Consider the following 15,699-nt stretch of genomic DNA (forward strand, 5'->3'; position numbering starts at 1 on the left):
CATAGTTGAAGGTTTCGGGGTGGATATTGTTACCTACGCCGACGACACCCAACTGATGATCAAGCTGTCGATAGACCATCCGGAAGATGCCACCAACTTTTCCAAATGCCTCTCTACTGTGGCATTATGGATAAACAATAACTGTCTGTGCCTTAATGGCGAAAAAACTGAACTCTTAATTGTTGGCAAATCCCCCTCTGCTTGGTCGCACATGTGGTGGCCAGCGGAACTAGGCAATTTCCCTCACCCCGTGGACTCTGTCAGAAATCTGGGAGTAATGCTTGACTCCGACCTTTCTTTCAGATCTCAGGTCAATAAAGTCACGGGAAGGTGCTTCAGCACATTAAAGACCCTCCGCAAAGTCCTGGACCTACTCCCCATCAACGCCAGAAAGACACTAGTACATGCCCTAGTCACACCCCATCTCGACTACGGCAATGTCCTGCTATTAGGTCTAAGTAAAAAATGCTTACACCAACTGCAATGCGAACAAAACGCTGCTGCCCACTTGGTACTCAACCTACCTCGCAGAGCTTCTGGGAAGAATGCTCTAACAAAACTTCACTGGCTCCCGGTCAAAGATCGCATCAAATTTAAAGCCTTGTGCTTTACGCATCGCATTGCCCAGGGCAAAGGCCCAGAATATTTGCAAAAGCTCCTTACAATCCATCGTCCCATTAAAAACCTGAGATCGGCAGGAGCCATGCTGATCAAACTCCCTTGCACCCGTAGAGTCAAGATGGGTGGCCGCTCTTTTAGACACTTGGCCCCTAAGCACTGGAATGAACTCCCACTGGATCTTCGCATGGAACCTTCAGAAACCAGATTCCGCGCCAAACCCCGCTTTCACTCTCCTTCACTTCTGTTTCTTGAGATGTAGTAGCATTCTAGCGGGGGGACACACTATTTCTACTGTAGCCAGGCGCTTTAAAAATGGCTTTATTATTATTTATTATTATTATTATTAAAGAGGCTTGCCAAAACTGAGCATCCGCCTGAGTGTCAGTGTCTAAACAATAATGGCAAGTAAATGTATGCACTGATCGCCATGTGGCAGCTTTATAAATCCCTGCAATAGGTACATTTGTAAGGAGAGCTGTGGTAGAGGCCTTTCCCCTGGTAGAATGAGCCTTTGGTTTACCAGGGAGAAGTTTGTTGGCTATCTGGTAAGACTATGTGATACATAAGACTATCCATCTAGAGATGGACTGTTTGGAATCTGCACACACAGTATTTATGCAACCATTGTTTACAAACAGGCGGTCTGATTTTCTCAATGCCTTGGTCTTGACTAGGTAGAACCCTCTTAAGGTCTAATGAATGTAAGGTCTCACTCACTCTGCGAGCAGAGGAGATGGCCACTAAGAAAATTGCCTTCCATTACAAATGCTGCAGACAGGCTTTATGAATAAGTTCGAATGGGGCCCTCATCAACCTAGCAAGAACAATGTTAAGCTCCCATTAAGGAGACGGGGGTCTGATCAGTGGATAGACCTTTTTTAACCCCTCAAAGAAGTCCTTAAACACAGGTAGCTGAAAAAAGGAAACCTGCATAGGAGATTTTCTGTATGCTATTATAGCTGCTAGATGGACCTTTATAGAACAAAACTGAAGGCCTGACTTGGCCAAGTACAGTAGATATGGTAAAATCACCTGCTCCTCACCTCAAATGAGATCATGGTCATTTTAATGCACCATAAATAAAAACGCTTCAATTTGAAAGCTTTTTGGGGTGACAAATGGTGGCCTTCGGAGTTGGGTGTGACTCCCTTCCCAGCGGCAGAGATAAAAAACCTGGGGGTGTGGCTTGATCCTTCTCTGAGTTTCATCTGTCATACCAAGAAGGTGGCGGCTTCTTGCTATGGCATCATCAGAGGACTTTGACCCATCCTCAAATTCTTTGATGCACCCACAAGACAGCTGGTGGTCCAAGCATCAGTGCTGTCTAGGCTGGACTATGCCAGCTCCCTACTGGCGGGGGTTAACCAGTCAGAATTTTTGCGGCTCCAGCGGGTTCAAAACACTGCGGTCCGACTGGTGACAGGTCTGCCTAGGCGGTGCTCGGTGTCCAATGCCCTGCGCTCTCTCCACTGGCTCCCTGTGCAGCAGAGGATTAGATTCAAGGTTCTCTGCCTTGCATTTAAAATCCTCAAGGGTACTTCCCCACAAATCTTGGAGAAACTGCTGATCGCCTATGTCCCCTCTCGCACTCTTAGATCGCTAGGCCAGAACTTAGCAGTGGTCCAGCGTTTTAAGTTGAGCAGAATTGGTGGACGCTCCTTTCGAGTCCTGGCAGCGAGCTGGTGGAATTCTCTTCCTCCACAAATCCGGGCCATCGATGAGCTCCTTCAGTTTAGACGGGCTATCAAGACCTTTTTATTTGTTTAGCTCATCTGTTTTGTCTCTTTTCCTTTCCTGCCTGCTTTTAATGCTGTGTTGTGTTTACCTTCTCAAAGCGCCAGGACGCCCCTTTGCTGGGGCAGCTGTGCGCGGTACAAATAAAAATAACATAACAAAGCGTACAACTTTATTGTGGATGGTCTACTCGCTTCCTTAAGAATGTTCATCCAGTCTGCAGACAAATCTAAATGCCCGTACTGGAGGACCTCAGGAGCCATGTCGTCAATCGTAGAAGTGAGAGGTTGGGGTGGAACACTTTCCCCTGTGCTTGGATACTAAGTCCGGACGGCATTGTAACCTCATGTGTGGGATCTCTGATAGTTGAAGAAGATCCAGATACCACCATTGGCGAGGCCACTCTGGTGCAATCAGTTTTATTCTGGTCTTGGCCCTGTAGAACCTAATGATCACCAGATGAATGAGTGGAATTTGGAGGAAAAGCGTAAAGTAAAGTCTGCAACCATTTTATCAAAAGTGCATTCCCTCTGGAGCCTGGTTGGTGAAACCTGGATGCAAAAACCTGGTTCCTCCCTGTTTGTTCAGATAATACATGGTTGTGGTGTTGTCCGTCTGAATCAACAGGGAACGTGTGCAGAAGGAAGGGAGCAATGACTTGAGTGCAAGATGCCCCGCACCGAGCTCTAGTAGGTTGATATGGTACCCCTGCTCCATCTCTGACCAGAATCCTAGCACAGGAAGAAGACCCATGTGAGCCCCCCAACTCTGGAGGGAAGCATCTGTGACAATTGTCTGAGTAGGAAGATCCTGATGGAAAGGAACTCCTTTCGAAAGATGCGATAGTTTTTTTCCACCACTTGACTGAATCCTTGGCTGACTGAGGGAGATCCATAAAGTCTTCCTAGTGGTCTGATACTTGTGACCACTGGTCCTCCAGAGTTTGCTGCAGAGGACACATCTGAGTCAGATTGTGGGTGACAAGCTTTTCAGCAACCAGTCATCCAGATACGGATAGACGAAGATCTTTTGTTTGCGAAGAAAAAAACGCTACTACTGCCATCCATTTTCTGATTCTGAGCCCAAACGGGAGGACTTTGAACTGGACATGTGGAGACCCTACCTGAAAACCCCGGAATTTCTGATGTTTTCTGGAAATCGACACGTGGAAATAAGCGTCCTCCAGGTCTATTGAGTACATCCAGTCCCCTTGGTGTAGCTGAGGAAAAATCCGGTGCAGTGCCAACATCCGACATTTCTCTTTGTGGATGAACTTGTTCAAAAGCCTCAGGTCGAGTATTGGTCTGTACTCTTGTATAGAATCTCTTTTTTGTACCAGAAAGTAGCGGGAATAAATTCCCTGTTTTTGTTGCGGAGGAGAAATTGCTTCTATGGCGTCTTTCTTTAGTAGGATGTTCCCCTTCCCTTGTAACAAGTGGTGATGTTGGACATACCTTCCCTGAGGTGGTACTGATGGAGGTGGGGATGTGAATTCTGTACTCTATTGAGTACCCACTTGCCTTTTGTGATTTTTCTCCACTTGTCCAAGTGAAACATAATACTCACATGACATCTCATCATCGGCTTTAGTGGCAAATTAGGAAGTACCATTTAAAGGAAGGTTCATAATTCTTCGTTGTGCTTTCAGTTTCAGGACAGTGAGCCGCAACCAGGCCGAAAAAAAAGCGCAAATACCATGAGAATATCCATTTGCTGGCAAATCCGATGCATTTGCAGCTGCGCTAATGACCCGGTTTGCAACCAGACCACACTCCTGCAAAATATCATGAAAGTCCTGCAGGTCTTTCTAGGGCAGCTTCTCTGTGAATCTAGCCAAAGAGTCCCACAAATACCTGTTGTACCTCCCCAGAAGTGCTGAGGCACTAGCCACCTTCATGAAGGATGCTGATGTATTGCACATTCTTTTCCCCAGAGAGTCCATGTGCTTACTCTCCTACTCAGATGGGACTGAAGAGGGTGTTGCTCCAGGAAGTGTTTTCCTGGCTGCTGCCACTATAACAGAATTTCCTAGGAACAGTGGATCCTGGCCAGGGGGCTTGTACTTTTTTTTAAATACATGGCGGAGCTGAACACACCATAGCTGAAGTTAAAAGGGTCTGCAGTGCTGGTTCAAGCAGACCAGGAACCAGAGGGAGTAAAGGCCTTGCAGGGGACCTATTGTGTAGTGTCTAGAATATTACAGATGAAGAAGTAGTCGGCACAGGCATGTGAATGTTCAACTTGTTGGCACCCCGGCAGAGACTTCATTAAATGTGACCATGTCATCGACTGGAGACACTCTAGCTGGAGGAGAAGCAGACAGGGTTGGTGAGTAGTCTCTCACCGATGACCTTGAGGATGTAGACCATGACAGAGACCTTGACCTACTTCTTCATGAATTAGAGGAAAGGTGAGATCTCGACCGTCTAAGTGGTGCTCTGGATCGGGAATGTCGAGCTGTAGGAGACCTAGCTTTTCTTGATGATCTGTGTGGAGATTGTGCCGTAGATGTAGCAGGTGGAGGACCAGCAGAGATTCTGGAGGGAGAATACGTTTGAGAGAAGTCTGAACCAGGACTTTTGGGTTGAACTCTCCTATGTTGAACACTCTGCATCCATCTTGGAGGATGGTTAACAGGAGGTGTCTGTTTCCCAGTAACTGGAGATCCCTCCAGTGTGATTTACACAATGTTAATGCCTGTAGAAGTAGACGCTTCTCTCATCGTTAATCGTATGGACCTCGACATCGACCTCGGCATTCCCAGCACCTCCATTGAAGATGAGGGAGGCCTCTACGACATGATGCCTGTCACCGCCGTAGAATGCTTGGCCAGCTAGGACAGTCTATGCTTCTCTGGATAGCCTTCAGACACATCTCTCGATGTCGAATGCCGGACTGGAGACTGGAGACTGGTGCTCAATGTTGACCACCTGTGTGACTGCAGCTGGGTCCTCGACGTTGACACGCTCGACGCCAGACATACTTGTTCTGAAGGCGGCGGAGATCTGGACGTCGACCGTTGCTTCGAAGTCGGTGAATGACGACGCAGGAACTTCTTCGACGTCAACCCAAGCTTTGACGTGGACTTCTGCTTGTCCGGTCAGACATACTCCAAGCCTGGAGTAACATGTCACGACTTCGACTTACTTTTTGACGGCGGAGGCTCTGACCGCTCCGATGGCGATCTATCCCTCAACGTCATCGCATGCCGTATATGTTTTTTGAGCATCGACCGTTATGCTGATGGGGAACAGTCAAATATCTGCTTCCTTTTTGATGCTGGAGAAGCAGAACAACATCGTTTTCTTCTCTGATCTGTGTTTTACCTGAGAGGAGGGATATTTAAAAGCATGACTGCTCCCATGGCCGCTTTTAGAAACTCCTTTTCCTCTCTACAGCAATGCGTGTAGCTTCATCTTCTCTCTGTCTCGAAGTGTTCTCTTAGAAAATTGCTGCCAATAATAACACTTCTCTGGATTCTGTGAGGAGGACACACAATACAGACAGAATGCAGGTCAGATTTGCCATCTTCTTCCCACAGGAGGGACAATTATTGAACAATGCTGGTATTTCTGACAGAAAAAGTTTTCAAAATTGTCAGAAAACAACTAAGAAAGCTACCAGCAGTAAAAAAAAACATCAAATGCAGATAGAAAAAATTATCAGGAAACCAATTTCTGGCTAGAACAATCAAAAATTGATGAGCTCAATGCTCCAGGATCCTCAGAGAAGGAGCCGGAAAAAAAACTGCCCTTATTGTCACCTGTGGTGCATGATGGGAGCAGGAAGCTCTTGGAGGTCTTAAAGGCACGGTGCAGGTTTATTATTGTTATGGTTTTATCTCTGCAGCCTATCAGATAATTGCCTGCTATTACTTGCCTTTTTCCTTGAAAATAAAAGGCTGTGATGGAACACTAGAGGATTGCATGTTCCTTGTTACAGAAATGCTGCATAAACTTATTTGTATTTTAAATGAAAAATCAAGGGCAATTTTGGAATCTTAGCCTGTTTGAATGATGTTAGGATGCATGTTTATGTTTATGTTTATGTATGTATATATGTATGTTTGAAGGTGAGATGTACATTTTTTTCTTGGCTACACATACATATATATGTATTTTGAATATGCTCCGGGGTCCCCACATGTGTGCGGGACTATTCAGTGCTTATGACTTTTGATGAGTATCCCCTGGAAGAGAAATTAATAAACAGAGGCAGCGTCTGCATTACTTAGGGCCTGATTATGAGTTTTGCGGTCCTGGAGCGGGACACCATGCCAGAGTCCTGCTCCAGGGCTGCCAAACCCGTAGTCAGACTGCCCGCCATATTAGGAGTTTTCATCTGGTCTGGCGGGCAGTCCTATGGCATTCCCACGACGGTGCCTATTAAAAAGGCTCCACAATGGCCGTCCGTGCACAGCATGGACTATAAAGTCCTTCCCTTGCAGGAAAGGGGGTGCCCCCCTGCATGCATCCAATGGTTCTGAAGTAACATGGGGCCCTGTAGGGTTACCTAAGTTTCCTCACCTCTGCACTTTTAATGGCAGGTTCACCCCAACTGAAAGTGAGGCGATCAGAAAACAACTAATATGCTTGGAGGTGCCGCAGCGGCCCAGCCAAGCATGTTCAGGTCTCTGACCGGCATGCGATCCGTGATCCCTGTTGGTTGCGGTGGTCATACAGCAGGCGGATCAACACAGGTTCGGCCATCCGGTGGACCAACCAAACTCATAATCAAGCCCTAAATAAATGAACCTGACCTTGTGTAATGTAACTGGCGCTTTTGTAGAGCACTTCAGTACCTTTGGGTCAGTTGAGTTTGCGCTCTATATAAAATGCCCCCAAAAATTAATCTGACAGTGTGTAATGTAAAAAGCGCTCATGTAAAGCACTTCAACACCTCTGGGTTACTTGAGTTCACATTATATAGGCATGTATCAGAGAAAATGCAATGGTAGTTGCCCAAGTCTAATATTGTGTGACTCCTGATTATTGTGATATGCATATCATGAGTAACATCTCTAATTTAATTTCGTTTGTATGGAACTATAGATCTTGTGTTACTTTCTATTGGTATTGAAGGTTAAAAAGTGCCTTACAACTTGGAGCTATGACAAATTTCACCAAGCATACCACTCTGTCAAGCTTTCTTGTGCTGTCATAATTCAACTTACTGCGTCATGGTCTGGTAGAAGGTCTTTGTAAGTTGCTCCATCAGCTCTTTAGTTTGATTGGCTGCAAGGCTGAGGTATTTCACGCCGGGGCTTGGAAGTTCAGGCCCGTGAGGAACTGTCAGCATCTCTATGGGGAAAGGCACATTTTCACTGATATCAAATGCATGCTGAACTGAGTAGTCATGCAATCCTTACCACAATTAGATAAAAAAAATCTGAAACACACTTAAAGAACAAAATGGACTTTAGTGAATATTAACCTAAAAGCATGGACAGGCTACTCCACTTTCCTCTATGCACAAATACTGAAGGCTTTTTGTGATCAGGGATCTGTAGCTCTAGCAGCTAAATTGCACAGTTGATAGGTGAGTGCTTACTTTGTGTAGCTTTACATTGGTACAACTGGAAGTGACGTCCCATGTCCTATCACTCAATAAGGGCTCATTTGTTACTATGAACAGTGGCTAGTCTACACCTCAATGTTCTGTTTATCTATAATACTGACAATTACTTAACTAACACAGCTAGAGACATAAGGGAAGAAATGTTAGGAAAACAAACATGTTTAATTCATAACGTATGTTTACAGAGGGACAAAGTTGAGAGCGTTTAAATTATCGTGCAGATCAAACAGATAATCTGATTGTATTTGAATAAACTCACACTGGAACAATTTTAATATATTCATACAATTGGAGTCCTGCTTAGACAGCAAGAAAGTCTACCCAGTAGAAACACTAAGGCCCTCATTACGATGATGGGTGGACGACACAGTTGCATGGAAGAAACCGCACAACCGTAGGTCGGTGGTTCCGACACCCTTATTTGGATGCAACCGCACATAGTGTGATTGGAAACATCCATTTTCCAATGGGAGCTTGTGCAGTGGTCTGAAAACGCCTGTAGCACAAGCTCACATTGAAAAATTGAATTTTGAAAACATCCCTGCACCATTTGCCAGGTACCTAATCGTACCTGCCATAGTGTGCGGGGATGTTGAGGAGGCAACAAAGGTGCCACCCTGGCCCAAAGGCCAACATGGATTGGCTGTCGGAAGCCGACATCATAATCTTTATGGCAGAAACACTGTCCTTAGGGAATTATGAGGAGTTCCCGACTGACCGAAGGGCCCCTTGAGCCCGTTGGAAAGCGTCAGTTGATTGCTCCGGCTGCTGCCTCTGACCCCACGCATCCTAATGTGTCGGTTGGACCGCAACAGCAGATAGCCGTCGGACCGCACGCAACCGAAGAGCCGTCGGTTGTGACCCAACCGCTATTGTAATGAGGCCCAATAAGTTTACTCCTGTGACCTGAACACCAAAATTACAATTAGTATGATGCACAAATTATTGAAAGAAACAACGTCTGTGGGCTCACTGTGTTTACACTTGCGAAATACTCACACTGGAAACCCATGTTAGTTCATGATGGATGTGTCTTTTAAAAAAAATTAGTGCTAGCAATCGGGAAGTTAAAGTATTTGTACATATACGCAAACATATGTGGTTTGTGGGTTTAAATTATCCGTAATAAATGGAATGATCCAGTCTTAAAAAAATAGACAAATTACATCCGGTCTGGGTCATGGCATTGACGGCATTAGCTTTGTCTGCCATGGTTCAAGTCTCATGAAAGTGGTAAGGGTGTTGCTCCCCCCACCCAACAGATGCAGTTTTCCGCCTCTAGGGAGGCAACTACAGGTATGCAACCTACATCAGCCCTACTAGGTGGTCCTTAAGGGCCACACCACACTGAGAAAATCTTCATAGGTTACTGAAAGTTAATATTTTCCAACTTCTGAGTGACTATCATGAACGCTCAGTACAGAGTACAAATTTTTATAGAATTTGTTTCTCTTCATATTTGATAGCTCTTACCATATATAGGTCATACGATACAAAGAAAGTTAAATATATAACATAAAAAAGAAAAAACAATCTAGTAGCAAAAAAGATAAAACCACAAGACCTGCAATGGTTAATGAATTTCTTTGCAGCTTCAATACACGTTCACTCACATGGATCTATCCTGTTCCTTTACTCAAGTGATTTTTAAACTCAGAAATTCATAATTAAAGTTTGAAAAGTTTCAAAATCAGCACTATCCCTAGTTCCATGACTTGGGCGGTCACAATGACAACCATACATGATCAAAAGAAAATGTGCTGGTGTTCACCAACAGACAGGACAAGGAGTATTTAATTTGTAACAGCAATTTGACCTCAAAAATACCATTGACCGTCTGGGAAGGTGTGGACTAGCGTCAACGCTGAGATCACGGGATGTGGTGTAAGTTGGCAATGGGTACAATACAACACAGGTATCACAGTTGCAAATAGGATGTGACAGCCAGGGATGGGAGTTTGTTTAAAAAATACAGAAAAAAACTTCATAATCTAAAAATATACAAATTTATTTACAGCAGGAATGGGAATCAAAGAGTAAAAAGGACACGGAACCCAATACACTATACATCAGGAATGCAAGACAACACAATGTTTATACCTGGTGCTTTGGCTATAAACAGCATATACTGTTCACAATAAGTAAATGGTCCCAAAGCCTGAAACACTCCTGAAACAATTTACACCACAGTGGCATTGCAACTACTGTTACACTGGAGTGGTTTAAGCAGTGTTCGCAAACACAAACTGTTCACAATTACTAAATAAACCCAATCATAAGTCTGGAAAATGGAGAACGCAAAACTGACACCAAAACTGAGGGGCATATTATCAAGAAACAGCGTTAACATTATCGCCTCTTTAGCAGCATAAAACTGCTGCTAAAGTGGCGATAATGGGCTTGATATTACGCCCTTGTGAATTCCCATAGAAGCCCATGTTCTGGTGTGGACATGGGCTTCTATGGCCATTCTCTACAGCATATTATCAAGCCCATTATCGCCGCTTTAGTGGCAGTTTTCTGCTGCTAAAGCGGCGATAACGTTGCTCTTTATGGTGCTGGTTTGTCCACCATAAGCGTGGAAGGGTATACTCAGATGTGAGTCCCTTGCTCACTGCACCATCAGGATTCAAGCAAGACTGGCCGAAGACGGCTGAAATGCCAGAAACCGGTCCCCGGAAGCTTGTTTCCTTCCCAGTATAAGAATTGGCTTGGTAGTTTGGTCTGCCCTGTTTCCATGATGCACTGGGCCAGGGACAGACTAATTTGCATGTAGCCAGTTTCTGAGCTGGGATGGTGCAGTGAGCTAGAAAACGGTGATGGATTAAGCCCAGATCTTTGGACTGGGTAGGAGTGTTCTGCTTAATTCAGATACTCTGTCCATCACCACCCCCTTTTCTGAATCGTTTTGTCCACCATAAGCGTGGAAGGGTATACTCAGATGTGAGTCCCTTGCTCACTACACCATCAGGATTCAAGCAAGCCGGGCCGAAGACGGCTGAAATGCCAGAAACCGGTCCCCGGAAGCTTGTTTCCTTCCCAGTATAAGAATTGGCTTGGTAGTTTGGTCTGCCCTGTTTTCATGATGCACTGGGCCAGTGTGATGGAACGGCCCTTAAAACCCTATCTGAGGACCCCGTCCCCCCTATCAGGCCTTGTCCGACACCCCCGGGACTGAGTTTATCTCGCCGAAACGCCAGCACCGAGACAGGACGCCGAGCAACCTCCATCACCAACGAAACTCCGCCCTTCTCTCTCCCACAGGAGCCAACCCGAGCGACAGGAAGGGAGGAACCATATCCAGCTGACCCCGGAAGTCCCGCCCCCCTGGCAGAGTCAGCACAGGATAAAAGCCCGGATTCAGCACAACAAGGCGTCGGAGTTTCGTGGCAGGACCCTCTGGCTGGAGACGGAGAAGGTGACCAGACGTGCGAGGAAGAAGTGTGGACAGAGGAGTGGTGGAGTCCCTTGGAGGTGGCTGGAGAGCGGCCGTAACTCACTGGAGAGTTACGGCGGACCGCGTGAGTGCCTTTTGCCTCCTTTATCCCTACTCACTAGGAGTTTGTGTTAAAGTCCCTGTATATATACCCTCTCTACATAGTCTCACTACCCTTGCACTGTATTATACGTATATAGCACCTCACTGTATAAAGCCCTTTCGTTACTCGCACACCCCACCCCTGCACCCTCTCTATTACCCAAACCTGTGTTCCTTATTCCCGGTACCTTCCTTCCCACACTGTCCGTTTCCGACCCCGCTCTTGCACTACCTGGGTGAAGGTGTACAGTTGAGTCTCTCTGTCGACTCGATCAGACTAACGGTCCTTTGTTTGTTTCCTCTCTTCCGGTCTTCCTGGGAGTCTCCCCGTCATCGGAATCTACCTGGAACATCTGCGGACATCAAGAAGAGGAAGAAGCAGCGCCTCTGTGTTCATCGCCTGGTGCCACACCCTCAACCTGTTGGGACTATCTGTACTGTAAATCTACAATAAAGACCGAATATTGCCCACTACATACGGCCTCCTCGCCTGCTTTTCCGGCCCGCTACACTCACTCCACGACATTTGGTGTCAGAAGTAGGATCTGCTGGAGGTATGGAGGCCGTAATAAAGAAAATGGCAGAGTCCCAAGAACAATTCGGGAAACTTATGGAGCAGTTCATGAAGACTGCCGAAGACGACAGAGGTCAGCTCCACGATGTTCTGAAAGGCCAGGGGGCGACCCATGAAGATACCATGACAAAGCTAGCAGACGCCATGGGCCAACAAAGACCGATGACCTCTCTTCCCTCTGTCGTTCTTCAGAAATATGTCCCTGGAGAAGACCCGGACTATTTTTTCACAAACTTTGAGAGGATAGCTCAAGCCGCCAACTGGCCTGCTGATCGGTGGGGACAGTATTTGGGTCCACTCCTCACCGGTGACCTCCAAGCGGCCTACCAACAGGCCAATATCCAGGGAAACACTCCCTATGCTGACATTAAAAGGAGCATCCTAGAACGCCTTGGCATTGAGGATGATACTTACAGGGTGAAACTTCGCCAGGCCAGGGAAAAGCCCCAAGAGAACCCGAGAGCACTCTCCTTTCGGATCCGCGATCTCGCCAACTGATGGTTGCGACCCGAAACCTCTACCAAGGAGAATATTCTGGAGAAGATCTATCTGGAACAGTTCCTTAACTCCTTACACCCGGCTACCCAACGCTGGGTGAGGCAGCACTCCTGACTCACCCTTGAGACTGCTATAGAGATAGCGTCTGCCTATAGCAGGGCACAAGAACTTCAGCGGGGTAAGGATGACCACCCCCACAGGCCCCTGCCTGCTACGTCTACTCGCCCAACCCGGCCTCCCCAAGGCCGTCGACCTGACCCACCACCGCTATTTCCCTCCCCCGTAGTGTTCCGAACCCCGACTCCCGGACCCCAGTGTTATTCCTGTGGTGGGTTCGGACACATTGCACGGATGTGTCCACAGAAGGAGGAACCGATGGAGGTCGGTTTCGTCAGGAACTACCTGTGTAACCCTCCCGGTTACACGCCACCGCCGTTCTATTGTCCAGTGTCCATAAATGGTCAGCCACTGAGGGCTCTCGCCGATACTGGATGTCGACAGAGTGTTCTACGACCCCAAGACCTTGCCCAGCCTCTCAGCAAACCTACTGGGGTTGTAGCCATACAATGTGTGCATGGAGACACTAAACAATATCTCACCACTCAGGTACGAGTCCAACATTCCCAAGACCCCGGGACCTCTCTCACCGTGGGCCTTGTGCCCGCATTGCAGGAACAAGCCATTTTAGGGAGTGATTATCCGGGACTTCCAATGCTCTTACAAAAGACTTCCGACTCCCTAACTCAGTGGTGGAAAGAGGCGCCCTATTCCGAGTGTCCCGATCAAGTACCCGATCCCAAACCCCACAAACCGAGGAGTCAGATGAGAAGAGAAAAGAAAGAACACCTCAGCGCTTATCCTGCCATTATTGACGAACACCCCTGGCAGACTGACCAAGAGTTCAGGGCCGCCCAACGAGAAGATCCTCTGCTACAGGAGGCGTGGGGAAAAGCACTTGATCACGAGGACCCCTTACAAGTAGGTCCTTACTTCATTAAGAAAAACGGGTTGTTATATCGAAAAGGGGGGCCCCAACAGAATGCTCAGTTGCTTGTCCCCGGCCCCTTTCAAGACAAAGTCCTTTTTCTGGCACATAGTCACCTTTTGGGAGGTCATTTCGGGGATGAGAAAACCAGCCAAGCCATCTTGGAGAAGTTCTATTGGCCGGGGGTGTATCAAAGGATCAAGACTTACTGCCGCGAATGCATAATATGCCAAAAGAACAGTCGACACAGACCACCCCGTGTCCCGTTGCAACCTCTCCCTGTCATAGATGTTCCCTTCAGTCGCATTGGGATGGACATTATCGGTCCCCTCTTGCCCTCCCGTAGCGGGTGTCGCTATGCCCTGGTCATAGTAGACTACGCCACCCGCTTCCCGGAGGCCATACCCCTCCGGCAACCTACCACGCAGGCAATAGCGAAAGCTCTGATCTCCTTGTTTTCGCGGGTTGGCTTCCCGCGGGAAATCCTCACCGACCAGGGCACCCCATTCGTTTCAGCCCTTATGAAACGGGTATGTGCGGAGTTAGGAATCAAACAAATCCGGACCTCTGCGTATCACCCGCAAACAGACGGGCTCGTAGAACGATACAACGCCACGTTGAAGCAAACGTTAAAAAAACTCCTAGGCCTCGAAGCGAAGAGATGGGAAGACATGCTTCCTTTGGCCTTGTTTGCGATCCGCTGTAAACCTCAGAGCAGCACGGGGTACTCCCCATATGAATTACTGTACGGACGAGCCCCCCGTACCCTCCTAGATATGGCCCAGGAAGCATGGGAGGCTGAACCGGACCGGACTCGTCCACTCCCAGAATATATGCAAAACCTCAAGACACATCTGTCTATGATTCGCGATATTGTCCGACAAAACTTGGAGACCGCTCAGGACAATCAAAAGAGACAATATGACAAGGGCACTCGCAGTCGGGTCTTTGCTGTCAACGACCTAGTACTCCTTATGATGCCCTCGTCCAACCAAAAATTATTGGGACAATGGCAAGGACCCTACCCCATCCTTCGGCAGGTAACACCAGTCACGTACGAGATAGAACTGGACCTTACCCGAGGCACCACTCAAATCTTTCATGTTAACCTGCTAAAAAAGTGGGAAGGACCCCGTCCGGTGCTGACGGGAAACAAGAAGAACCTCATCTTCTCTTTCGACCCTTGTCTAGATTCAGACCTCAACCCAGTACAAATCCAGGAACTACGCCACACCTTGGAACCCTTGAAAAGCGTCTTCTCGACCTCCCCTGGTCGAACCACGGTCACCGAACACAGGATTGAAACCGAACCAGGGAAAGTGGTTCGCCTGAGGCCGTATAGAGTGCCAGAGGCCCGTAGAGATGTCATCCGTCAGGAAGTGGAAGTCATGCAACAAATGGGAATAATTGAACCCTCAGTCAGCGAGTGGAACTCCCCTATCGTATTGGTACCGAAACCTGACGGCTCGGTCCGTTTTTGCATCGACTTCCGGGAGGTCAACAAGGTCTCCAAGTTCGACACCTACCCCTTACCCAGGGTGGACGAAATGATCGAAAGAATAGGGCAAGCAAAATTCATTTCCACGCTCGATCTCTGCAAGGGGTACTGGCAGATACCCCTCCGGGAACAAGATAGAAGAAAGACGGCCTTTTCCACCCCGGATGGGTTGTATCAATTCCTGGTCATGCCCTTTGGACTTCATGGCGCCCCCGCCACCTTTCAACGGGCTATGAACCAGGTCCTGAGACCCCATACAGCTTACGCAGGCGCGTATCTAGATGACATCGTCATCTTTAGCGACAGCTGGCCCCAACACCTGCAGCACCTTTCCAGTGTTATCAGCTCCTTAGGCTCATACGGATTTGCCATCAACCCGGCCAAAACCACGTTGGCCGCGAAAACAGTTAAATATTTGGGGTTTCTTCTGGGGGACGGCCTGATTAGACCCCAAGAGAGCAAAACGGCAGCCATCCGATCCCTCCCGTTTCCACATACAAAAAAAGACCTCCGAGCCTTCCTAGGACTCCTGGGGTATTATCGGCGCTTTGTGCCCAACTTTTCTCAAAGAGCGGCAGCCCTCACGGACCTGTTGAAAAAAACAAACCGCTCAGATGAACAACTCAGGAATCCCTCCTTGGAAGCCTGGCATGCCTTTACAGACCTCAAAGAAG

General features: G+C 47.5%; 1 protein-coding gene across 1 annotated transcript in view; it reads right to left on the bottom strand.

Annotated features, from left to right (window-relative positions):
- Window positions 1-15,699, bottom strand: part of LOC147729701 (dynein axonemal heavy chain 17-like) — a 1,258,223-nt gene that overhangs the window by 440,260 nt on the left and 802,264 nt on the right. The window contains exon 34 of the mRNA XM_086954021.1: window positions 7,529-7,655. Within this exon, the coding sequence (XP_086810147.1) occupies window positions 7,529-7,655 (127 nt within the window). The remainder of the gene's footprint in view (window positions 1-7,528; window positions 7,656-15,699) is intronic.

This window comes from Lissotriton vulgaris, chromosome 2_1 (genome assembly GCF_964263255.1).
Source record: "Lissotriton vulgaris chromosome 2_1, aLisVul1.2, whole genome shotgun sequence".
Taxonomy (NCBI): Eukaryota; Metazoa; Chordata; class Amphibia; order Caudata; family Salamandridae; genus Lissotriton; species Lissotriton vulgaris.